The sequence below is a fragment of the Symphalangus syndactylus genome, chromosome 13 (genome assembly GCF_028878055.3).
Source record: "Symphalangus syndactylus isolate Jambi chromosome 13, NHGRI_mSymSyn1-v2.1_pri, whole genome shotgun sequence".
Taxonomy (NCBI): Eukaryota; Metazoa; Chordata; class Mammalia; order Primates; family Hylobatidae; genus Symphalangus; species Symphalangus syndactylus.
The window spans coordinates 29,853,429-29,877,401 of record NC_072435.2 but is presented as its reverse complement, the minus strand read 5'-3'; the positions used below and the strand labels follow the sequence as shown (position 1 = coordinate 29,877,401).

At 56.1% G+C, this 23,973-nt stretch overlaps 2 protein-coding genes across 2 annotated transcripts in view; one reads left to right on the top strand and one right to left on the bottom strand.

Annotated features, from left to right (window-relative positions):
• Positions 1–875: 875 nt before the first annotated feature.
• Positions 876–10,148, bottom strand: KDELR1 (KDEL endoplasmic reticulum protein retention receptor 1). Its single transcript, XM_055235901.2, has 5 exons — positions 9,800–10,148; positions 9,003–9,103; positions 7,957–8,115; positions 2,856–3,108; positions 876–1,629 (listed from the first exon to the last, which is right to left on the bottom strand). Exons 1-5 carry the CDS (start codon positions 9,888–9,890, stop codon positions 1,595–1,597), a joined length of 639 nt encoding a protein of 212 aa, XP_055091876.1. The 5' UTR covers positions 9,891–10,148; the 3' UTR covers positions 876–1,594.
• A 2,024-nt stretch (positions 10,149–12,172) lies between these two features.
• Positions 12,173–23,973, top strand: part of GRIN2D (glutamate ionotropic receptor NMDA type subunit 2D) — a 51,411-nt gene continuing 39,610 nt past the window's right edge. The window contains exons 1-4 of the mRNA XM_055235813.2: positions 12,173–12,399; positions 13,190–13,462; positions 16,905–17,395; positions 22,206–22,825. Of these exons, the coding sequence (XP_055091788.1) occupies positions 16,931–17,395; positions 22,206–22,825 (1,085 nt within the window). The 5' untranslated portion in view covers positions 12,173–12,399; positions 13,190–13,462; positions 16,905–16,930. The remainder of the gene's footprint in view (positions 12,400–13,189; positions 13,463–16,904; positions 17,396–22,205; positions 22,826–23,973) is intronic.

Here is a 23,973-nt window from a genome sequence, read left to right as displayed (position 1 = left end):
ATAATAAATGTAACAAGCCTGCAGCCAAGTCCTGGGGACTGTGGTGAAAAGAGCTGCGTCCCATCCATTCAGATCCAGCCATCTGTTGCCACCCAGAAATTAGGACCCAGCATTGTTAGACTGATGGATTTTTTTTTTTAAGAGAAGCCAGAAATGTGAAAATCTGGTTTTTAAAGGCTAGCGACCCATTCTCTTTTTTTAAGAAAACAGAATGCCTCAACAAAAAATGTCAAGTGAGGGTAGGGCTGGGGCTGCCCATGTGTGGTCCCTGACATACATGCTCTTTTTTTTTTTTTTTTTTTTGAGATGGAGTCTCACTCTGTCGCCCAGGTTGGAGTACAGTGGCGTGATCTCAGCTCACTGAAACCTTCACCTCCTGGGTTCAAGCAATTTTCCTGCCTCAGCCTCCTGAGTAGCTGGGACTACAGGGGCACACCACCACGCCCAGCTAATTTTTTTTTTGTATTTTTAGTAGAGACGGGGTTTCGCCATGTTGGCCAGGCTGGTCTCGAACTCCTGACCTCAGGTGATCCGCCCACCTCGGCCTCCCAAAGTGCTGGGATTACAGGCATGAGCCACCAGGCCCAGCCAATGCTCCTGAAGGTCCTCTGCAACCCTGAGGGTTTGGAGAACCATCAGACAAGTTCTGTGCCAAGGTAAGACTCTTCAAGATTCTCTCCAAAACCTCCTCCCAGCAGCACCTCGAGGAACTGCACAGCTGAGAGTCTTGGGAGACCCAGTTTCTCCTCTTCCTGCTCCTCCCAGGCCTCCTCGCCTGCAGATAGTCAACAAGGCAAAAGCAGAGCAGAAAGAGGGGCGGGGGCGGGACCCCACACACACCAGAGACAGAGTGGCAAGGAGCAGCAAAAGAAAGGTTTCATTTTCTTCTGTTTATTTCAAGAGAACAAAGAATCAACCATCAGTTCTGTACAAAAACATGGTGTGAGAGCCATGGGACCCTCGGGCCAGCCCCCTTCCCGCACGTGAGCCCCGGGCCCCCCTAATTTGCCAAAAAACCAGGAGAAGACCAAAAAATTCAAACTCTGGGGGAAAAAATTACTATGAAAAAAAATCAGGGGAGACCTTCCTGGGCCTCCCTTTCTCCCTATCCCCAGTCTAGAAATTTAGTGGGGGTTGCAGTTCATGGCCATGGCAGGAGGTGGGGCAGATGGGTGTCGGCAGATTTAGTGTTTGGCAACCAGTGGGGCTGGGGGTGGGATCTGGGAGGGAGCCGAGGGGCCTGGGGAAGGGAAAAGATCTCGGACCCTGCCCCGGCCCATAGGACACTCAAAAACACTTTATAAAAATTGGGGCCACAGAGTAGAAGAAAAACGAGTCATCAGAATCAAAAACTAAAGAGTGGAAAGATTTTTTTTTTCTTCTCTAAAAGGCAAAAAACTACAAACAGCCCAAGTCCTGAGCTCCCCAAGACCTGGATCCTCCACTGTCCCCCTGAAACCCGGCAGGAGGCAGGATGGGGAGCACGAGAGGTGGTTTCTTAAAAAAGTCACCCCTGGGTGGGAAAGCTCTTCATCTTCTGCCGCCTTCCTCTGCCTCCCGCCGCTGCCGAGGAGAGAGATGGAGAGGACCGGGGCTATGCCGGCAAACTCAACTTCTTCCCCTTTAGGACTGTGAGGAGAGAAAACAGGGAGGGCATTACCTCTGGGGCCCCTGCAGGGAGGGGACAGCCTCCCACAGCCAGAGCAGGGCAGGCACACTAGATGGGCAGATCCACGGGGAGGGAGGTCCCCCAGGACTCACAAATACATTCCTGGTTTCTTTCTTTCCTACCCCTTCTCACTACTGGCAATTTTCTTCTTTCTTTTTTTGAGACGAGGTCCCACCCTGTAGCCCAGGCTGGAGAGCAGTGGCATAGTCACAGCTCCCTGCAGCCTTGACCTCCTCAAGCAATTCTCCCACCTCAGCCTCCCAAGGAGCTGGGACCACAGGCATGCACCATCATGCCCAGCTAATTTTTTTATTTTTTATTTTCTATAGTGACAGGGTCTTGCTATGTTGCTCTGGAACCCTAGGCTTAAGAAATCTCCCTGCCTCAGTCTCCCAAAGTGTTGGAATTACAGGCATGAGCTACTGTGCCTGGCCAATTCTCTATTTTTTATTTTTTTTATATTTAGGGATTTTTTTTTGTTTTGTTTTTCTGAGTCAGGGTCTCACTCCATCGCCCAGGCAATCACAGCTCACTGCAGCCTTGAACTCCCCAGACTCAGGGGATCCTCCCACCTCAACCTCCTGAGTAGCTGGAACCACAGGTGCATGCCACGACACTCAGCTAATTTTTCTATTTTTTTGTAGAGACGGGGACTCGCCATGTTGCTCAGGCTAGTCTCGAACTCCTGGGCTCAAGCCATCCGCCCGCCTCGGCCTCCCAAAGTGCTGGGATTACAGGCGTGAACCACCGCGTCCGGCCAATTCTCTTTCTTTACTTGTTCATTCACCATCTCTCCCACCAGAATAAAAGAGAAATGGAGGCCTTTGTCTATCTTTTCTCCTCCTACTGTATCCCCAGAGCCTAGCACCTGGCTGGGGACACAGAAAGTACTCAATACGTTCGTTGAATGAATAAATGAATGAATTTCAGTGGGCTGAGTCCCTGCCCTGCCTGGCCTGCACTCCAAGTGACACAGGGGCTAAGGACAGAAACTCCTTAGCCCTTAGGGAGGCAGAGGCTAACGGTCTGAATTGCTAGGAGGATGGTGGGCCTGCGACCCCAGAAAGCAGGCGAAGAAATGTTCCCTCCTTTGCATAATACAGGGGTAAGGAGACCCCAGGCACCAGGGAGGGCAGGAGCTGCGGACGTAGGAGGTTCCCTTCCAGCCGCCCCACATCCCGGCTACCTTTGGTGATATAGAGGTAGAAGAAATCGCAGTAGAGGACTGTCTGGACCAGGCCTGCCACGATGGCGATGAGGTCGAAGAAGCCCTCGAAATGGTAGCGCCAGATCCAGTTGAAGAGATAGAGCGTGCGGTAAACGCCCAGCGCAAACAAATAGTGGCTGGTGATGGTCTCCGCCTCGCCGGTCTTGCTCACCATGAACAGCTGCGGCAAGATGGCCACCGACTCCAGGTAGATGGAGAAGGTCCAGAGGATCTGCAGAGAGGTCGGGGACATGATGAGGTGGGAGGGGACAGGGCGGGAGAGAAGGCAGAGGACGACATTGCAGTTACAGGTGCCGCGAAGGTGGAGAGAAGGAAGGTGATCCAGGTGCTGCCAAGTGCCAGACAGTTCTGCCTGAGTTACTGGTATCTCTGATTTAATCATCGCCATGTCCCGGCGAGGAGATCCTATGATTAGCACACACTTATTCTACAGATGAGGAAACTGACACCAGAGAAGGTAAGATACTCGCCCAAGACCATGCAGCCAGCAAGCAGTAGAGCAATGATTTGAACCAAGGATTCGCAGTCCGTCCTCATGAACACTTTGCAATTGCGCCTCTCCGAAAGGCAGACTGGGTTGGAATCTTGCCTTGGAAATTTCCCTTCCTTTCTTTTTCCTTTTTTTTTTTCTTTTGAGATGGAGTATCACTCTGTCACTCAGGTTGGAGTGCAGTGGGGTGATCTCGGCTCACTGCAACCTCTGCCTCTTGGATTCAAGAGCTTCTCCTGCCTCAGCCTCCTGAGTAGCTGGGATTACAGGTGCCCGCCACCACACCCGGCTAATTTTTGTATTTTTAGTAGAGACAGGGTTTTGCCTTGTTGGCCAGGCTGGTCTCGAACTCCTGACCTCAGGTGGTCCGCCTGCCTCGGCCTCTCAGGAAAAGTGCTGGGATTACAGGCATGAGCCACCGTGCCCTGCCCACATGCCATTTCTTGTGGCAGGTTGCATATACTGTTCCCACAGCAGGAAAAGCTCTTCCCCTATACTGTCACACATCTGCCTCCTCCGTATTCTCCCAGCCTCAGCTCATTAGTCACCTCCTGAGAGGGACCCTCCCTGGCCATCCTTCCCCCAGGACTGTCACATCACCCCATCTTATCTCCTTCCTGGCCACTCACACCAGCAATTGAGCTCTGTGAGGGCTGGAATCCTACTTCTTGTTCGCCCCTAGCACCTAGCACAGTTCCTGAATGAGTGAGGAAATGGGAGTAAGCATCTATAAAGGGGTCCCCATGTGCTCAGCAGAGGCCACCATTTAGGGAGCAGTGACAACCATCATTCATGAGCAGGACAGGACATCATGGGACAGGAAAAAAGACATCTGCCGGCCCCCTTTCAGTCCCCAGCTCCCTGAAAGTGCCACCTGGGGTGATCTGTGATCTGCAGACACACTGAAACCTCAGAGAGCAAAGCCAGGTGGCAGGTGTGGCTCCTTGGTTGTCTTGGTTTGTGGGAGGAAGGTGGGGGGCACCAGGACATATTCATAACAACTCATGCTTTTCTAGCATTTACAACATCCAAGGCATTGCTCCTTAGGGTGTTAACTGGCCTGAGCCTTAACCCCATGAGGTAGGTACTGTTGTCATTCCCATTGTACAGATGAGGAAACTGAGGCCCAAGGGATAAGAAACGTGTCCAGATTCCCACTGAAGCAGGTAGAATCCAGGACCTGCTCCCAGAATCATCCAGAATCCTCCAGGGAGGCTCTCGTTAAGCCAGGTTAGTTGATGCCGCTGGGAAATGAACCCATTAAATTGATGCCCATTCAACTCTCACCCCTGGGGTTGCCCTTAGGGAACAGAGTCACAGTTTAAGCAGAGACAGAAAGTCTGTTGTATTTTTTTTTTTTTTCCTGAGGCCGAGTTTCACCCTTGTTGCCCAGGCTGGAGTGCGATGGCGTGATCTCAGCTCACTGCAAACCTCCACCTCGCGAGTTCAAGTGATTCTCCTGCCTTAACCTCCCAAGTGGCTGGAATTATAGGCACTCACCACCATGCCCGGCTAATTTTTGTATTTTTTTAGTAGAGACAGGGTTTCACCATGTTGGCCAGGCTGGTTTTGAACTCCTCACCTCAAGTGATCCACCCACCTCAGCCTCCCAAAGTGCTGGGATCACAGGAGTGAGCCACTGCCCCCAGTCATGTTGCATTTTTATCTATTCCATGATGTCTGAATTTTTTTTTTTTTTTTTTTTTTTTTTTTTGAGACGGCGTCTTGCTCTGTCACCCAGGCTGGAGTACAGTGGCATGATCTCAGCTCACTGCAACCTCTGCTGCCCAGGTTCAAGTGATTCTTCTGCCTCAGCTTCCCGAGTAGCTGGGATTACAGGTGCGTGCCACCATGCCTGGCTAATTTTTGTATTTTTAGTAGAGACGGGGTTTCAGCATCTTGGCCAGGCTGGTCTTGAACTCCTGACCTCGTGATCCATGATCCACCTGTCTCAGCCTCCCAAATTGCTGGGATTACAGGTGTGAGCCGCCGCGCCCAGCCTGGTGTCTGAATTTTTAAAGAATATTTTCCTTAGGTCAGGCACGGCAGCTCACACCTGTAATCTCAGCACTTTGGGAGGCTGAGACAGGTGGATCACTTGAGGCCAGGAGTTCAAGATCACCCTGGTCAACATAGCAAAACCTGTCTCTCCTAAAAATACAAAAAAATTTTACCTGGGCGTGGTGGCTCGTGCCTGTAATCCCAGCTACTCAGGACGCTGAGGCATGAGAATTGCTTGAACCTGAGAGGCAGAGGTTGCAGTGAGCAGAGATCGTGCCACTGCATTCCAGTCTGGGTGACACAGCAAGACTTAAAAAAAAAAAAAAAAAAAAAAAAAAAAAGAGGCCTGGGTTCTGGTCTGGCCTCCTCCACCTTTAGCAAGCCGCACTACCTCCCTCAGCCTCAGTCTCCCCATCTTCAAAATGGGTCTACTAATCCCTAGTCAACAGGGTAGTTATGAGCTAAGTCAAGGGCTTGGACAAGTGATCCAAGCAAGGTGCTAACAATGTTTGCAAAGTCCAGGGCCTGGAGCCAAGCCCAAGATTCCCACCACAGCATGATGCAGCCTCCCTCTGATATCTCTGACCCATGGGCCAAAGTCACCCTCTGTTGGATTTGTCTGGCCTGTACAGTGCTTTTAGAGATACATTTTGAAGGCCAGGCACGGTGGCTCATGCCTGTAATCCTAGCACTTTGGGAAGCCAAGATGGGAGAATTGCTTAAGACCAGGAGTTCAAGACCAGCCTGTCAACATGGCGAAACCCCATCTCTACTAAAAACACAAAAATTAGCCAGGTGTGGTGGCAAGCATCTGTAATCCCAGCTACTCGGGAGGCTGAGGCAGGAGAAACACTTGACCCGGGAGGCAGAGGTTGCAGTGAGCCAAGATGGTGCCACTGCACTCCAGTCTGGGCGACAGAGTGAGATTCCATCTCAAAAAAAAAAAAAAAAAAAACAAAACCAAAACAAAAAAACATAGTCTGAATCTGTGGGAAAATTTTAAAATGAGACATCTTGCCTGAAAACTCCTGAATTATGGCTTCTGTTGAAAAGATCAGCACATCTGGCCACCCAGGCCTATCTTCCTATAAGGCAGGAGTGGGCACAGGTAAGAAAAGGTTACCCTGAATTTATGATTCCTGCCAAGCCCCAGGAGGCAAGAGATCGCAAACTTAGCACTGACTCTCCCAAAATTCCTCCCAGGAGTTTGTACAGGTCCCAGCAAAACACCATGGAATAAAAATCATAACAGCGAACGTTTAAAAGTATCAGAGATGAGACTAAACTCTTCAGTCATCGAACATTGACACAGCACTTCCTACCTCATCCCAGACACTGTGCTTTATTAATACCAACCTCTCATTTGAACCCTATGACATAGGACCTGATTATCTCCATTTTACAGATGAGGAAACTGAGGCACAGGGTAGTTATGTGATTTGCCTAGAATCCCATAGCTGCTACATGGTAGAGGGAGGGTCCAAATCCTTACATTCCGATTCTAGAGTCTTTGTGTGTTTTGACACCAGGCAATGCTGCAAAGTCTCAGTAAATTCTCACAATGACCTGATCACAACTTTACGAATGTGGAAACCGAGGTACAGAGAGGTCAAGTCACATGCACGGGATCGTGCTAATAGAAACTAGCAGATTTGGGGCCGGGCGCAGTGGCTCATGCCTGTAATCCCAGCACTTTGGGAGGCTGAGGCGGATGGATTACCTGAGGTCAGGAATTCGAGACCAGCCTGGCCAATATGTTGAAACCCTGTCTCTACTAAAAATACAAAAAATAACCTGGCTTGGTGGTGGGCATCTACAATCTCAGCTACTCGGGAGGCTGAAGCAGGAGAATCGCTTGAACCTGGGAGGTGGAGATTGCAGTGAGCCAGAATCGTGCCACTGCCTGCAGTCTGGGCAACCGAGCGAGACTTTGTCTCAGAAAGAAAAAAAAAGAAAGAAAGAAAAAGAAACTAGCAGATTTGGAATTCAAATTCAAGAAGGCTGGGCTAGGAACGGTGGCTCACGCCTGTAATCTCAGCACTTTGGGAGGCCAAGACAGGCAGATTATTTGAGCCCAGGAGTTCAAGACCAGCCTGGTCAACATGCGAAACCCTGTCTGGACTAAAAATACAAAAATTAGCAGAGCATGCTGATGGGCACCTGTCTTCCCAACTACTCGGGAGGCTGAGGCAGGATAATTGCTTGAACCTGGGAGGTGGGGGTTGCAGTGAGCCGAGATCATGCCACTGCACTCCAGCCTGGGCAACAGAGCAAGACTTTGTCTCCAGAAAAAAAAGAATCCCTAAGCCTCAGTTTCCTCATCTGTAAAATGGGGCTGCTGAGAAAAGTAAGTAGGTGAAATGCTTAGAGTAGTGACTGACACATAGCGAGTCTTGCTGCTGTTGTGTTAATTTCCTCTGACCCCAGAGCCCATGCACTGAACTTATGCATCCTAAAATAAGGCAGTTTGGGCATACCCTGCAGAAGGAAGCCTGTGAGAGGGTCTCCTGTCACAGCTACTCTGCCACAACCATCCCCCCAAATAAGGAGTTGCAGCAAGGCACCTACCTCCAGAGGGGTGAAGTCATGATTCACCAGGAACGCCAGAATGGCCGTGGGAATGACCAGGAACTCCACTCTGAACGTGTCATGGTTCCCATCGTAAGTGGCTTTGAACTTGCTATAAATCAACCAGACCGTGGTGAAGGAGCAGGCTATGTAGACCACCTGAGGAGGGGGATGATGAGAAGCAGCCTCAACTCATAGGCCTGTGCCCCAGTAGGCTCAGGAGTCCAGGCCCCTCCCTCAGACCCAGGAGTCCAGACTCCCAACCCCTTCTCCCTCAGACCCAGGAGTCTAGACCCCCAACCCCTCCTCCCTCAGACCCAGGAGTCCAGGCCCCCGTCCCTTCCTCCCTCAGACCCAGCAGTCTAAGCCCCCGGACCCTCCTCCCTCAGACCTAGGAGTCCAGGCCCAGCCCCTCCTCCCTCAGACCCAGGAGTCCAGGCCCAGCCCCTCCTCCCTCAGACCCAGGAGTCCAGACCCCCGGCCCCTCTCTCTCAGACCCAGGAGTCTAGGCCCCCAGCCCCTCCTCCCTCAGACCTAGGAGTCCAGACCCCCAGCCCCTCCTCCCTCAGACCCAGGAGTCCAGGCCCCCAGCCCCTCCTCCCTCAGACCCAGGAGTCCAGGCCCCCAGCCCTTCCTCCCTCAGACCCAGCAGTCCAGACCCCCAGCCCCTCCTCCCTCAGACCCAGGAGTCCAGACCCCCAGCCCCTCCTCCCTCAGACCCAGGAGTCCAGGCCCCCGGCCCTTCCTCCCTCAGACCCAGCAGTCCAGGCCCCCGGCCCCTCCTCCCTTAGACCCAGGAGTCCAGACCCCCGGCCCCTCTCTCTCAGACCCAGGAGTCCAGACCCCCGGCCCCTCTCTCTCAGACCCAGGAGTCCAGGCCCCCGGCCCCTCCTCCCTCAGACCCAGGAGTCCAGACCCCCAGCCCCTCTCCCTCAGACCCAAGAGTCCAGGCTCCCGGCCCCTCCTCCCTCAGACCTAGGAGTCTGGGACCCACACCCGGCTCCTCTGCCTCAGTGGGGACCAGAGAGGTGGGGTGGAGCCTCTACCTTCATACATGTGTTGTAGAGTGAGATGTAGTTGGTGAAGAGGTCCAGATATCGGGCAGTGAACACCACAGCAAACAGGACCTGGCTCTTCCCTGAAATTCCTGTGGTCCAGAGATAGAGAGAGAGAGAGACAGAAGGAGAGAGGAGGCTGGGGGTGGGCTGCATGGGCAATAAACTAAGGCACAGCGCCCAGGACCAGCCTGGAGGCAGCTCTGGAGTGCAGCTGTCCCCGGAGGCCTCCCCAGCCCGCCCCGCCTGAGCAGGGCCCTTTCCCACGGACCACAGCCAGGGGGCAGCCCAGGTCCCCGAAGCTACTCCAGCCCGAGGCTCCGTCCCAGACTAGGCCTCTTGGCTACCCCTGGCCTCTCAGGGTCCTCCTGCAGTCTGGACATGAGGTGAGGCCTAGGGAGGACCTTCCCTGACCTCAGGACCCGGATCCGGTCACCTCCCTCCCGTTCCCTTCCTGGCCGCCACGGTCCACGTCACCAACTCACAGCCACCTCCCCGCCTGCCATGGTTCCCTGTTCCCGGTCCGTGAACCCTCGGGCTGCCCAGATTGGGGCTAGGGGCGGCTGAATTGGGGGCCTAAAGCCATTCACATGAAACTGTATGCACCCCCGCCAGTCTGGGGAAGGGAACTGATCCCCTGGAGACCTAGAACCTAGAAGAGAGATCCCCAGCAAGCAGTGGGGGTGGAACCTGTGCCCCTAGTGCCCTCAAACCCTTCCTGAGTCCTGGGACGCCCCCAACCCCCGCCCGCAATCTCTCTCCTTCGCCAGCCCTGGTGGGCCTCTCACCGGCGCACGAGCGGGACTTCCAGATTTTGAGCAGTAGCAAGATGATGGCGAGGAGGTGGGAGAGGTCTCCCAGGAATCGGAAGAGATTCATGGCTGGGGGGCCCTGGCAGGGCTGAGTGGGAGGGAGGCAGGCTGGCGGGGGGGTGCCCCCCGAGGCTGCTGGTCTGAACGGGTGGCTGGGCTGGGGGGACGGAAGAGGGACCCTAGGTGCGCTCCGCTCCGGGGAGGGGACTCTGGGAGGGGGAGCAAAGGCCGGAGCTGGCGGCGGAGCTGGAGCCGGGAAGAGGGAGGAGAGCGGGAGGGGGAGGAGTCCGGGCGGAGAGGCTCCACCCCCGAGGGCGGGGCCTGTATCCCCGGCGCCCCCTATCGCCCACCTCCTGCTTTGCCGTGGCGGCGCTAAATGCACCCCCAAAGCTGCCCCTTAGGAACTTGGGAGGGTCGCAGGGTTTGGAAAGTGCCAAATCCAGCACCGGCTCGCCCAGGCAGTCTGTGTCTCTGGAAGAGACGCAGTCCAGTACACCAGCCTCAGCCCTTGCAGGGATATAGAGGCTGCCCTCTGAGCTTGAAAAATCCTGCAGGGACCCGGAGGCTCAGCTGCCCGCTTCTGCCGCTTTCAGGCACTCTAGCTCCAATCCCCAAGAAGACAAGAAAGATACCCCACCTACTTCCTCCCCTAGACCCAGGACTCAAGGCCCCAGCCCGTTTATCAAACCCATAAGTCTAGGTCCCCAGCCTCTCCTCCCTCAGACCTAGGAGTCCAGACCCCCAGCCTCTCCTCCCTCAGACCTAGAAGTCCAGACCCCCAGCCCCTCCTCCCTCAGATCCAGGAGTCCAGACCCCAGCCCCTCCTTGCTCAGACCCAGGAGTCCAGGCCCCCAGCCTCCTCCCTCAGACCCAGGACTCCAGGCTCCCAGCCTCCTCCCTCAGACCCAGGAGTCCAGGCCCCCAGACCCTCCTCCCCAGATCCAGGAGTCCAGGCCTCCAGCCCTTCCTTCCTCAGACCCAGGAGTCCAGATCCCCAGCACCTCCTCCCTCAGACCCAGGAGTCCAGATCCCCAGCACCTCCTCCCTCAGACCCAGGAGTCCAGACCCCCAGCCCCTCCTCCCTCAGACCCAGGAGTCCAGGCCCCAGTCCCTCCTCCCTCAGACCCAGGGGTCCAGGGCCCCAGCCCCTCCTCCCTCAGACCCAGGAGTTCAGACCCCCAGCCCTTTTCCCTCCTAGGACGCTGTTCTTTGGAACTTACGGTCCCACCCCCGCCATCTTATGGCTCAAATATCCTAACCTTAAGAATCTAGATCTACAGTTTCTCCCTTTATGACCCACAGATTTAGGCCCTGATTCTCTTCTTTTTCAGAAATGTGCACCTCACCCTGTTCTCCCAGACCTTGAGGATGAAGGAAACAGGAGCCCCACCCAGGAGACTCAAGGCCAAAACTCTGACCCAAACTACCTCAGGAGCCCCTGGCCCTGGCTTCCCCCCTGCTCCAGAATTTCTGCCCTGCCCACACACACACACCCTCTTCCACCCTCAAAGGCCCTAGTGTCCTGCCCCACACTCTACCCCAGAGCCGCACGGGTGGCTTTATAAAAGTGCCGGGCCCAGCCCTCTAGCAGGCGGGGAATGGTGGGCATCTGGGTGTGGGACCCTTGGGGAACAGCCCGTGGTCTGGACTCCTGCGTCTATGAGGGGACAGATGCTGCTTCCCTTCTGGATGATGGGGTACCCACAGGTGATGGAGGCCAGGGTCCCTCAGTAAAAGAAGGGGTGCAGGCATGTTGGTTTCTTCAGAGGGTTGGAAGGACTGGGTGCCCAAGGGTGACATCCACGAGTCTTGGGTCCCTGAGGGTGGCTTGTACTGGGGAGAGTCAGGATGACTGAGTCCTTAAAAGAGACTCTGACTTGGAGGCGGTCCCCAAATTCCTGGGTCTCAGTAGAGAAGGGACTCCTGGGTCTGAGGGACGAGGGGATGGGGGGCAGGACTCCTGGGTCCAGGGTTGAGACCTGGTTTTCAGGCCTGGCCTTCTGGGGCAATAAAAGCCACAGATTGGGTCTTAGTATGACGAACACTGAAGTCAGGGAAAGGCCTCCTGTTTCCAGAGCCTCAAGTCAGGGCGGGGGCAGAGGGCAGCAACCCCCAGCCCTGGAGTCTAGCTCTGAAGCTGATGTCTCCATACTGGGTTCTGAGTCCCTGCCCGCCCGTCCCCAGCCCGACTTCTTCCTCCCTTTTTATTTTCAGCCCCTCACTCCCTTGTCCCAGGAGGAAGGCAGAGGCTGGTAGCTGGGGGTGGGGGGCAGCCCCCTCCCCAAGCCTGGCAGGAGGAGGGGTCCCCAGGGAGGCCAGGAGGGGGGGCTGTGGGTCTCCCGGCAGTGGCGGACGGGGACTGAATGTTAATCGCATCCCGAGTGAGTGTGTGTGTGCGAGAACACAGCGAGTGTGTGAGTCCCTCCCGCTCCGGCTTCCAAGCCGCGGCCGCCGCCGCCACCCTCGCCCGCAGCCTCCCGCAGCCTCCCTCGGCCACCGGTGCCCTGCTGGGGGGGTGTTGCCTGGGTGGGTCCGCCCGGCCCCCAGGGGTCTCTCGAGCGTCTGCCATCTGCCCGGTGAGGATCTGTGTGTCCGGGTGTCTGGGGCTGGCTGGTGGAGGGGGGGTGTGTCTGTAAGCGCTGCGGCGGCGGAGGGAGGGAGGGAGGGGTCTGTCTGTCTGTACCGACCCTGAGCCGCCTGCCTGGGTGTCGTGGGGCTCCCACTCCTTCCCCCCCCCGGTCCTCCCAAACCCAGATGGATGGTGTGTACCTGGGTTCTGTGCCTCCTGCCTGCGTGCGGCCAGGAGTCTGGGCGTCCCCGGCTGCCTGTGTCCTCCTGTCTGTCCAAATAGCCCCTATCAGCAGTGGCAGCCTGGCCCCCATTAGACCCCCCACTCTGTGTGTGTATGTGTGTGTCCCTCCTCAAGCTCTGGGGGTGTTGAGGGGGAATCCCAGGGAACTGAGGTCGTGCGTGTGTGCGTGAGTGTATGTGTGTTTCTGCCTGTGTTTGAGAGTGGGGGAGTCAAGGGGGGGTCTGGAAGTGGCCAAGCGAGGAAGGGGCAAGCAGTTCCCCAAGCAGGCAATCTCCCGCTCCTCACACACACATACCAGCTACCAGCTTCAGAGGTGACCCAGACAGACAGATAGACACAGACGCTGGAAGGGGGGGTGGGGGGGCTGAGGGCACAAAGCGGGGCTGCGAGTGAGCCAGGGAGAGGCGGGACTGGACACATGGAAAGGGGGGAGGAGCCGGGGCTGAAGCGGCAGAGGGGGGCACCCCGGGTGGGCGGAGGGGGGATCCCCACGGGGTCGGGGCGGCAGGAGGACACCCCGACAGCCTCTGCAATGTCCGGGGCCCAACTTCCAGAGCAACATGTGTAGCCACGTCCTCGCCTAGTCCAGGTGGCCGCAACCTTGGGGGAGAGACAGGGCACGACAGGACCAAGGAAGAGGAAGGAGAGACGGAGCCAGGGACAGACAGGAGGTCCGGGCTGCCGCTGCCGCCACCACTGCCGCCGCCCCGGGGCCTGCCCCCCGACATCGGCTCTCTGAGCCCTCCTCGGAATCTTGGGGTCGCTGGACACCGGGTTCCGGTCCTGGCCCCCCCACCATCCCCCCAACAGAACAGGGTCATGAAAAGGTAAGGCGGGGACAGGGGATGCAGGGATGGTGGTGGGAATGTGGACCCCCAAATCTAGGACAGGGGAAGTTGGCCAGGAGCCTCTTTGAGGGAGGGGGTTTGAATGGTGGGCAGGGGTCTTGACCCCCACCTAGCTCCCCTGTCCCTCAGGGACTCTCCTCCACTCTCTCTCTCTCCCTCTCTGAGCCCCCTTTTCCTGAGTCCCTACACCTCAGACCTTTCATGCCCCCATTTCTCTGACACTTGGCCCCCTCTCCCCAGCCCCACATACCTGATGCCCCATATCCCTGTGCCTCCATCTCTCTATCTCACCTTCTCCCTGTACCCCCCTCCCTGCATCAGTCCCCCCATCGCCGGCCGGCCCTCTCCCTCTCTCCTCTCGCTCTCCCCTCCCATGTCAGAGCTATGAGTCTGCTATTAATACCCCTGCCAAGGACCTTGAGGGCATTCAGGCCCCCAGCACCCCTCGCCCCAAACTCCCACCCCTTCCTCAAGGTTCTGGAACACCCTTCCAGCCTCTTCCAAGCATCAGGATTTGGGTGGGGAGAGACCGGTGTGTGTGTGTGTGTGTTGGGGGGTGAGGGGGGAGGAAACGGGATGCCATCTGCAGCACAACTCGAGGTTGCGGGGGGAGCTGTTGATCAAAGTGGCCGCTCCTCTCTTCTGTGTTGGATGCTGTGGGGGGCAATGAAGACAGGGACACCCTAGGAATTTCTGGCACCCTCCTCCTCCTCCCCGCTTGGGGACAGGCTGTGCTATGTACAGGATCTAAGTGGGGTGACTAGGGAGGCCAGAGCTGGGGGGGGCACCCAGAATGTTGGGAAGGATGGGATTTGAAACCAAAAGGGGATCCTTAAGGGAGGAGAGGAGCGGGAACCCGGACTCCTGGGTCCTTGGGGGAAGAGGGGAGCTGGGGATCTGGACTCTTGGTTCCTGCAGGGAGAGGAGGCTGGGCACTGGAGTTCCAGAGTCTTGGGGCAGGAGGGCCCAAGTGCTTTCCTGGGTGCTGGGGAAGAACAGGACCGAATGCCCAGACTCCCAAGGCCTGGGGGAGGAAGGGGCTGCCAGAAGGACTCCTGGGTCTTTATGGGAGGAGGTAGGGGATAGCGCTTCTGTCTGAGGAAGGCAGGCTGGGAGCTCAGTCTCCTGAGTCCCTGACAGGGCAGGGGATGAGAGTCGGGGACTTTAGCCCTATGCAGATGGAAGTGGAAACAGAGGCTCCTGAGGAGGTGGAGATGGAGGCGAAGCGGGGGGTGGGGGGGGGGGGTTGTCCAGAGGCTGGACTCTGTGATCCCTGAGGGCGTGGGTTCTGGGTTGGGCCTTCAGAGTCCTGGAGGACTGGGGATGCCCCTCCTCAGTCCCTGGAGTTGGGGAGGCTGCTCTCCCTAATCCCTGTGGGAAGGAACTGAGCATGCAGCCCCCGTGAGAAGGGTGGGGCCGGGGGCTGCCCTCCTGGGCCTCAGCAGGGAGCGGGATGCGGGGTCCCTAAGAGTAGAAGCCAGGTAGGGGTGGGTCTGGGAGAGGCAGAGGAGGGGCTGGAGGGTGAGCAGCCACTGGGAATGGAGGGGAGCGCGAGTGTTAACCCCGCGGGGGCCAGGCCACAGCTGTGGGTTATTTTGGGGCGAAGTGGGGGGGTTATTCTGAGCGCTGATTGAGCCAGCTGCTTGGGGAAGGGCAATGGAAAGGAGGAGCGAAGAGGAGCCAGGATCCGGGAGGGATGGGCATACTAGGAGCCCCCGCCCCCTTCCCTGGGGAGACAGGGGCCGGAGATCTCTGGGAAGGTGAGGTGGTGGGCAGAGGGGACGGGCTGTGGCCTCCAGTCAGGGGAAGGGTGGTGGGCCTTTCCCCCACCCTGGCTGTCTGTGGGGTGGACGAGGCCTGCGCTACCATGGCAACTGGACAGGAGCGTGACAGCCAGGAGAGAACCCTTCCTTGTCTGGACCCTCACCCCTTCAGGAAGCCCCTAGTGCAGACTCCAGTCCTTCTCTGGGAACCAGGAGTCCAGACTCCCAGTGCCCTCCTCCCTCAGTCCCAGGCAGGACCCAGGAACCTGGCTCCCAGCCCAACCACCCCAGGCGGCTAGTATTCAACAGGGGGCACAGGAAGAGAGGCTGTATTTCCTCTCATTTACCAAATTGCTCTGGGCTGGGTGCCAGGGACCCCCCCGCCCCACCCAGCTCTCCACAGCTGTGCCCCCCAACCCCACATCCCAGCTGGGGCCATGACTCTCTTGCTTTGAGAATGAGGGGACAGGGACAGGAGTAAGGGGACAAAATGGGTTAGGGGTTGTGGTCAGGGTGAGGGGTAAGGTCATGTGGGGATTTTCTCTACTTGGGGTGCCCCACTAATTTCTCTCTTTCTCTCCCCACACACCTGACCCCTTTTCCCTCTCTTGTTTTTTCTCTCCCTTTTATTTCTGCTCCCTCCTGCCACTCGCCTTCCCCGCCTTACTTTCATGTCTGTGCTGGGCACCTCCCTGGTGGGGGTCCCGATCTTGGCCTTGCTTCGCTATTTCTGTCCTGTTTTTGCTCCGCTCTGCCTGCCTCCCTCAATCTCAATTCTGTTTCCCCATCCTTTATGTGTGCGTGTCTCTTGGTGGCCTTGGGGTCTCTGTCTCCCTCTTCCTGCCTTGCTGTCTTCTTCTCTGTCCAACTTTCTTGCCTCGCTTATCTCTCCCGCCTTCCTGCATCTCTTCCCGCCTCTATCATCCTCTCCCTGGGCCTTCCTCATTCCTGTTTCTGTCACTCTGTCCTCTCTCTCCGTCTTCTCCCTGTCTCTGTTGCTTCTTCCGTCTCTCTCCTTCTTCCTGCCGCTCTTTCCCTCCCCGTCTCCCTGGGTCTCTCTCTGCTCCTATCCTGATCCCATCTCTGTGGGTGTCCCCATCCCCACCTTGTCTGTCTCTCTTCCTCTCTCTCCCCTCTTATCTCTGTATCTTCCCCGACCCCATTATCCACCCTCGTCTTTGCGTCTCCCCCAATCCCATACTCCACTTCTTCCTATCTCTGTCTCGCCCTATCTCTGCGTCTCTCCCTGTTTCACCTCTTCTTCTGGTGTTTCTTCCCCACCTCCCTCTGCTGTTTCTGTCTTTCCCTCTGTCTCTGCCTGTCTCTCCTCCATCTCTCTCTCCCTCTACCTGTCTCTCCCTCTCTCTCCCCTCCATCTCTCCCTCCCTCTGCCGGTCTCGCCCTCTGTCTCTGCCCGTCTCTCCCTCTCTGCCTGTCTCTCCTCCCTCTCTCTGTCTCTCTCCCTTCCATCTCTCTCGTCCTCCGTTCCTGTCTCTCCCTCTGTTCCATCACCCCGACCGCTCCCTGTCCTCCCCATCTCGGCGCCTGTCCCTCGCTGCATCTCCTCCTCTGTGCGTCTCTTTATCTCGTCTCCCTGTCTCTGCGTCTCCCGTCTGTGCCTCCCTCTCCTCCCCGTCTCTCCCGGCCCGGGCGCTCAGAGGCCGCCCGGCGGGGCCCGCAGGCGATGCGCGGCGCCGGTGGCCCCCGCGGCCCTCGGGGCCCCGCTAAGATGTTGCTGCTGCTGGCGCTGGCCTGCGCCAGCCCGTTCCCGGAGGAGGCGCCGGGGCCGGGCGGGGCAGGTGGGCCCGGTGGCGGCCTCGGCGGGGCGCGGCCGCTCAACGTGGCGCTCGTGTTCTCGGGGCCCGCGTACGCAGCCGAGGCTGCACGCCTGGGCCCGGCCGTGGCGGCGGCGGTGCGCAGCCCGGGCCTAGACGTGCGGCCCGTGGCGCTGGTGCTCAACGGCTCGGACCCGCGCAGCCTCGTGCTGCAGCTCTGCGACCTGCTGTCGGGGTTGCGCGTGCACGGCGTGGTCTTCGAAGACGACTCGCGCGCGCCCGCCGTCGCGCCCATCCTCGACTTCCTGTCGGCGCAGACCTCGCTGCCCATCGTGGCCGTGCACGGCGGCGCCGCGCTCGTGCTCACGCCCAAGGTGCGCGCGACCGGGGGCGGGGCGGGGCCACAGGAGGGGCGGGGACAGCCGCTGAGGGGCGGGTCTGGGACAGCCAGCGGGGACGGGGCCTAGAGGGGGCGGGGACTGTCCTGTGGGTCCACGTCTGGGACAAGGTGGGCCCAGATGGCAGGCAGGGCTTAGGGCTAGGTTAGAGGCGGGGCTGACTTGGAGGGGGCTGGTCTATAGGGTAAGCTGGGCCTTTAGGGTCAGAAAGAGGCCAGTCCTCGATGATCAGAGTATAGGGTGGACGTGGGCCCATTCATTGTAGGTAAGGGTCTGTGGAAAAGGCGAGTCGAGGGAAGGGTTAGGGGCTGGGAACGAAAAGGGACTAGCCCCAAATGGCAAAATCTGAGGGAGGGGTGGGACCTAGGATCAGCACAGGAAGAAGTCAGTTGAAAAGGAATGGGCCTGGGCGCGGTGGCTCACGCCTGTAATCCCAGAGCTTTGAAAAGCCGAGGCCGGCGGATCACTTGAGGTCACAGGAGTTTGAGACCAGCCTGGCCAACATGGTGAAGCCCTGTCTCTACTAAAAATACAAAATTTAGCCGGGCGTTGTGGCGGGCGCCTGTAATCCCAGCTACTCGGGAGGGTGAGGCAGGAGAATTGCTTGAATCCGGGAGGCGGAGGCTGCGGTGAGCCGAGATCGTGCCACTGCACTCCAGCCTGGGCGACACAATGAGACTCTGTCCAAAAGAAAAAGAAAAGGAATGGAGTTCAGAAAGAAAGGGGCGAAGTCTAGTGGAGAGGTGGCAGCCAGGAAGTATCAGAGGTATCAGGTACCAAGGACAGAGTTTGGGGAGGCGTTTGGCCGGTTGAGCATAGGGTCTAGAAGTCAGCCAGGGATGGAGGATCCATCTTCTAAGTGGAAGAGTTGGAAAAGAGGAGGAGTCATTAGAGAGAGGAAGACGGGCAAGGGGTAGAACCAGGAAGCAAGGAATTGAGATTTGGGGCGAGGCCAGTCAGGGAAGGAGTGAGTCAGGAAAGGGGGCGGGGCCAGCCAGTTGGGGCGGGGCCAGCTAGGAGGCGGGGCCTAAACACTCTAATAAAGGGGTGGGTCTAGGGAGGAAGCCGGTCCTGAGAGTAGGGTTTGAGAAGGGGCATACCCCGCTGTGAGGTGTGGAAAGCGAGAGTCCAGAGGATGGGCAGGAGGATGAAGGCTTATGGTGGAGGCCGACCCAGCCAATGAGAGATCAAAGCCAGGAGCCTGCTGAAAAGGGATGGTAGGGGCTGGAGCTGGCCAGAGCCTGGAGAAAGGCCTGACTCCCCAGGGCACAGACGGGGCCAGTCGTAGCGGACTTCTGGTAGAGAAGGAGAGAATTGGACCAAGCCTGCTCTGTGGATTGAGAATGGGTCAGCTAGGAGGTGGGGCCTGAGAAGGGGCGGGGCCTCTCCAGAGGTGGGGCCAGTGCAACCCAGAGGTGGAGTTTCATTCAATCTACCAATTCCCTGCTGTGCGGCCCTGTGGCTGTGTGACTGCATCACTATTGTATGCAGAGACTCGCAGTCCTCTCCTGTCCAGAGCGTTCTGGGAAGGACCTCTGTCCGACTTTCTTGTTCTCCTTGGCATGGTACTTTTCAGAGATTCGTAGGTAGATGCCCTGGGAGGCGAACTTATTTCTTAACTGCCACTTCCAAGGCATATTCAAAAGACTTGATCCCTCGTGCCTTCATTGCTGCTGAGAAGTGTGGTCCGCTCTGTTTCATTGTCCGCCGGGCACTGCGGTCGGCTCAGTGTACGCCCATAGCATTCTGGGAAATGTAGTCCCCTTGCTGCCCCTGGATGGAAGAAAGTGATCTTCACCTCTCCATCTGTGCCCCATTGAATGCTGGGAATGCGGTCCCCTCAGCACACCTCCACCTGCTGAAGGAAGAGGTTCTCCTTGCATTACAATAAGACCTCATTTCCGGCCAGGTGCAGTGGCATACGCCTGTAATCCCAGCACTTTGGGAGGCCGAGGCGGGCGGATCACCTGAGGTCAGGAGTTTGAGGACAGCCTGGCCAACATGGAGAAACCCCATCTCTACTGAAAATACGAAAATTAGCCAGGCGTGGTGGCGCGTGCCTGTAATCCCAGCTACTCAGGAGGCTGAGGCAGGAGAATCACTTGAACCTGGGAGGCGGAGGTTGCAGTTAGCCGAGATTGCAGTGAGCCGAGATCTTGCCACTGCACTCCAGCCTGGGGGACAGAGTGAGACTGGTCTCCAAAAAAAAAAAAAACGATAAACAAAAAGACCTCATTCCCTCAGGACAACTGCAGTATCCCCTATGCGCCTAGGGAGAAAGCCCACTTGCTGTTCTCATTGCATTACAGGAAGATTTATTGAGAGCTGATTCTGTGCCAGGGCTGTTTTAATTCCTGGGGAATACAGTTCTAGAGGGGGAAAAAAAAAGAGAGGGAGACAAGGTCCCTGCCTTATACAGCTTGCATTTTAATGGTGAGACAGACAAAACCAGTAACAGTAAAATCTGGTTGTCCTGGAGGAAATCAACACAGGATGTTGTAAAGACTGAGGATGGAGTTTCAATAGATTGCAGTCTGGGGAGGCCTCCCTGAGGCGGTGACACCTGAGCTGGAGGTGTCAGGTGGAGGTCTGGCATGGAGGAGGTAGGGAAAAGTGTCCCCAGGGGAGGCCAACAACAAAGGACAAAGCCCTTGAAGCAGGAAGGAGTTTGATGTATTTGAGGAAGAGCAAGAAGGGAGTGTGGCTGGAGCCCATTGGGGGATTGGGGTGGCAGGAGATGAGGTTAGAGAAGCAACAGGGCCAGTTCATGCGGGGCCTTGGGGCCACGGTGAGGACTTTGGCTTTGATTCTGAGGTAGAATCACTGGAAGGTTTTCAACTGAGAAGGGATGTGATCCAATTAATATTTTGAAACAATTACTCTGGCTGCTGTTTGGAGAATAGACTGGAAGATGTAAGATTGAAAACAAATATAGGCTGGGCACAGTGGCTCATGCCTGGAATCCCACCACTTTGGGAGGCCGAGGCGGGTAGATCACTTGAGGTCAGGAGTTTGACACCAGCCTGGCCAACATGGTGAAACCTCCCTCTACTAAAAATACAAAAATAAGCTGGGCATGGTGGCGCATGCATGTAATCCCAGCTACTCGGTAGGCTGAGGCAGGAGAATTGCTTGAACCCAGGAGGCAGAGGTTGCAGTGAGTGAAGATTGTGTCATTGCACTCCAGGCTGGGCAACAGAGGAAGACTCTGTCTCAAAAAAAAAAAAAAAAAAAAAAAAAGCTGGGGGGATAGATTTGTCTGGAGCTCACATGAGAGGTTGTGACTGAGGACAGGAGCCATTAGCATATCCAGCACTGTTCAATAAAACTTTCTGCAAAGATGAAGCTGTTCTATAGCTGCTCTGTCCGATTTGAAAGCCACAAGCCACATGTGGCTGTTGAGTACTTGACATGTGGTTAGTGCAACCAGAAAACTAACTTTTAAATTCTATTTAACATTTTTTCCTCTGGTCCTTGATTCAGGATAAATTTAATTTAATTTTAATTAATTTTAATTTGAATAGCTATGACTGGCTAACAGCCACCATATTGGATAGCGTGGGAGACAGTATTTAAACTCATGGGCCTGGTTGAGATCACCAGGGAGAGAGGAATAGAGGAGCGAACACTAAGGCACTCCTACATTTAGAATTCTGGCTGAGGAAGAAGGGCCAGCAAAGGAGGCAGAGGAAGAGGTGACAGAGAGGTAGGAGGAAAACCAAAGAAGGGAAAGTACACTATGCAAAACTTCTTCCAGTTGGGAAATACCATCAGCACCCTCATTGCATGCTGGGAGATGTAGTCTCCTCACTGCCTTCAGGGAACCAATCCCTCTCAGTGGCTGCTGGGGGCTGTAGTTCTCTTACCGGATGCTGGTTGTATTAATGACAGTGATGTTAGCTGCTGGAACAGATGAATCCCCAAATCTCAGTGGATCACCCAACAGGAGGTTGTTTCTCATTCATATAAAATCCAGGCCAGGCGCAGTGGCTCACGCCTGTAATCCCAGCACTTTGGGAGGCCGAAGCGGGTGGATCATCTGAGGTCAGGAGTTCAAGACCAGCCTGGCCAACATGGAGAAAACCCGTCTCTACCAGAAATACAAAAATTAGTCGGGCATGGTGGCACATGCCTGTAGTCCCAGCTACTCGAGAGGCTGAGGCAGGAGAACTGCTTGAACCCGGGAGGCGGAGGTTGCAGTGAGCCGAGATTGTGCCATTGCACTCTAGCCTGGGCAACAAGAGCGAAATTCCATCTCAAAAAAAAAAAAAAAAAATCCAAACAGGTGTTCCTGATTGGAGGTGGCTTTCCTCCATGCGGTGACTCGGGGTTTCAGGCTCTCACCCTCTTGTGGCTCTGTAATCCCCTTCAGAGGACTTCAGAGTTCTCTTCTGGGGCCTCTGCATCTGCCCTCAGACAGGGAAAAGAGTAAGCTTCAAGGGTAAGGTTTTATTAGGCTGGGCACGGCAGGAGAATCACTTGAACCCAGGAGGCGGAGGTTGCAGTGAGCCAAGATCATGCCGCTGCTCACCAGCCTGGGTGACAGAGCAAGATTCTGCCAAAAAAAAAAAAAAAAAGGTAAGGTTTTATGGATGAGTCTAGAATAACTCAGTCACGTGGCTAAACCTAATCCAGATCTAGCCCTTTGCCCCAGGAGGAAAAGGAGATGGGTTTAGTGAACCTATCTAGTCAGTCTGCCATATTGGGAGCTGCGGTCCTCTTATTCATTGCTGAGAAATAAGGTCCCCACGTCGGCAGGCCTGACAGCCTCCTCCCTCCCTGGCAGGAGAAGGGCTCCACCTTCCTGCAGCTGGGCTCCTCCACCGAGCAACAGCTTCAGGTCATCTTTGAGGTGCTGGAGGAGTATGACTGGACGTCCTTTGTAGCCGTGACCACGCGTGCCCCTGGCCACCGGGCCTTCCTGTCCTACATCGAGGTGCTGACTGACGGCAGTCTGGTGGGCTGGGAGCACCGCGGAGCGCTGACGCTGGACCCTGGGGCGGGCGAGGCAGTGCTCAGTGCCCAGCTCCGCAGTGTCAGCGCGCAGATCCGCCTGCTCTTCTGCGCCCGAGAGGAGGCCGAGCCCGTGTTCCGCGCAGCTGAGGAGGCTGGCCTCACTGGATCTGGCTACGTCTGGTTCATGGTGGGACCCCAGCTGGCTGGAGGCGGGGGCTCTGGGGCCCCTGGTGAGCCCCCTCTTCTGCCAGGAGGCGCCCCCCTGCCTGCCGGGCTGTTTGCAGTGCGTTCGGCTGGCTGGCGGGATGACCTGGCTCGGCGAGTGGCAGCTGGCGTGGCCGTAGTGGCCAGAGGTGCCCAGGCCCTGCTGCGTGATTATGGTTTCCTTCCTGAGCTCGGCCACGACTGTCGCGCCCAGAACCGCACCCACCGCGGCGAGAGTCTGCATAGGTGAGTGGGGCTGGAATGGGAAGCGTGTGGGAGGGCTCCCAGAGCCTAACTACCTACAGTATTCACTGAATGAGTGGCTCAAATGGGCCACATCTGCTCTTTGAGCCTCAGTTTTCTTTTCTGTAAAGTGGTGCAATTGGGTCTCTTTTTGGAGGTTAAATCAAGTAATTTGGAAAAAGCACCTGAGATAAAGTGAGCGTATTACTATATTTCATGACTCTAAGATGCATAATTTTTCACATTTTAATGTCTTTGAAAATGAGATGTGTCTATAATTGATGGCTTATCATGGCTTAATTGGCAGCACTTTTGTCTTTCTTTGTGGTACATCTTATAATTGAGAGCATTTTAGATTTAGTCTAAATACCTAGACTATAAACTGAGCTTCAGTAGCAAAAAAGACCCAACAATCCAGTGGCCCAGATGAGGTCGAAGTTTGTTCCTCTCTCACATAACAACCCAGAGAGGAGCATTCCTGGTTATCAGGAGACGGCTGCTCCATGTGATCATTCAGGTACCCGGGATTCTCCCACCCTGTTGCTCTGGCATCTCTGCATGGTGGAAGCGGGTCGTGGGGATGTCTGAATTGTAGCTCATGAGAAGGGGAAAAGAGGAAGTGGACAGCAAGCACTTTCCTTTTGAGTAAGTGAGGCAGAAAGGACACGCCTCATACCTTACTGTTGAGAAGGTAGTCATATGGTCAGGGCTGGCTTACTGGTTGTTGACAGTGGTGTCCATTCTGATTGGCTAGACGTCCACTGGAATTAGCTAGACGTCTATTCTGATTGACTAGACGTCCATTCTAATAGGCTAGACGTCCATTCCTGGCTAGACGTCCATTTCGATTGGCTAGCGCCTGTGCAGCGCCGATTGCTAGATATTTTGAATATTACTCCTGCACATGGCCTAGGCCAACCGCAAGGAAGGATGGGAAATGTCAGTCCTAGCTGGACAGTTGTGTGCCCAACTTACGCACTATTATTTTAGAAGAGGAGAACAGAGTTTGTTGGAAAACAGCATCTCCACGGTAGGAAGTTCTGGGAGTGAAAAAATTGATGTTTGGTCACAGAACAGTGAAAACAGAGACCTTTAATCCTGAACGAGGATGAGGTGAATTTGGGAAGAGATGATGGGTGGGGAAGAAGACC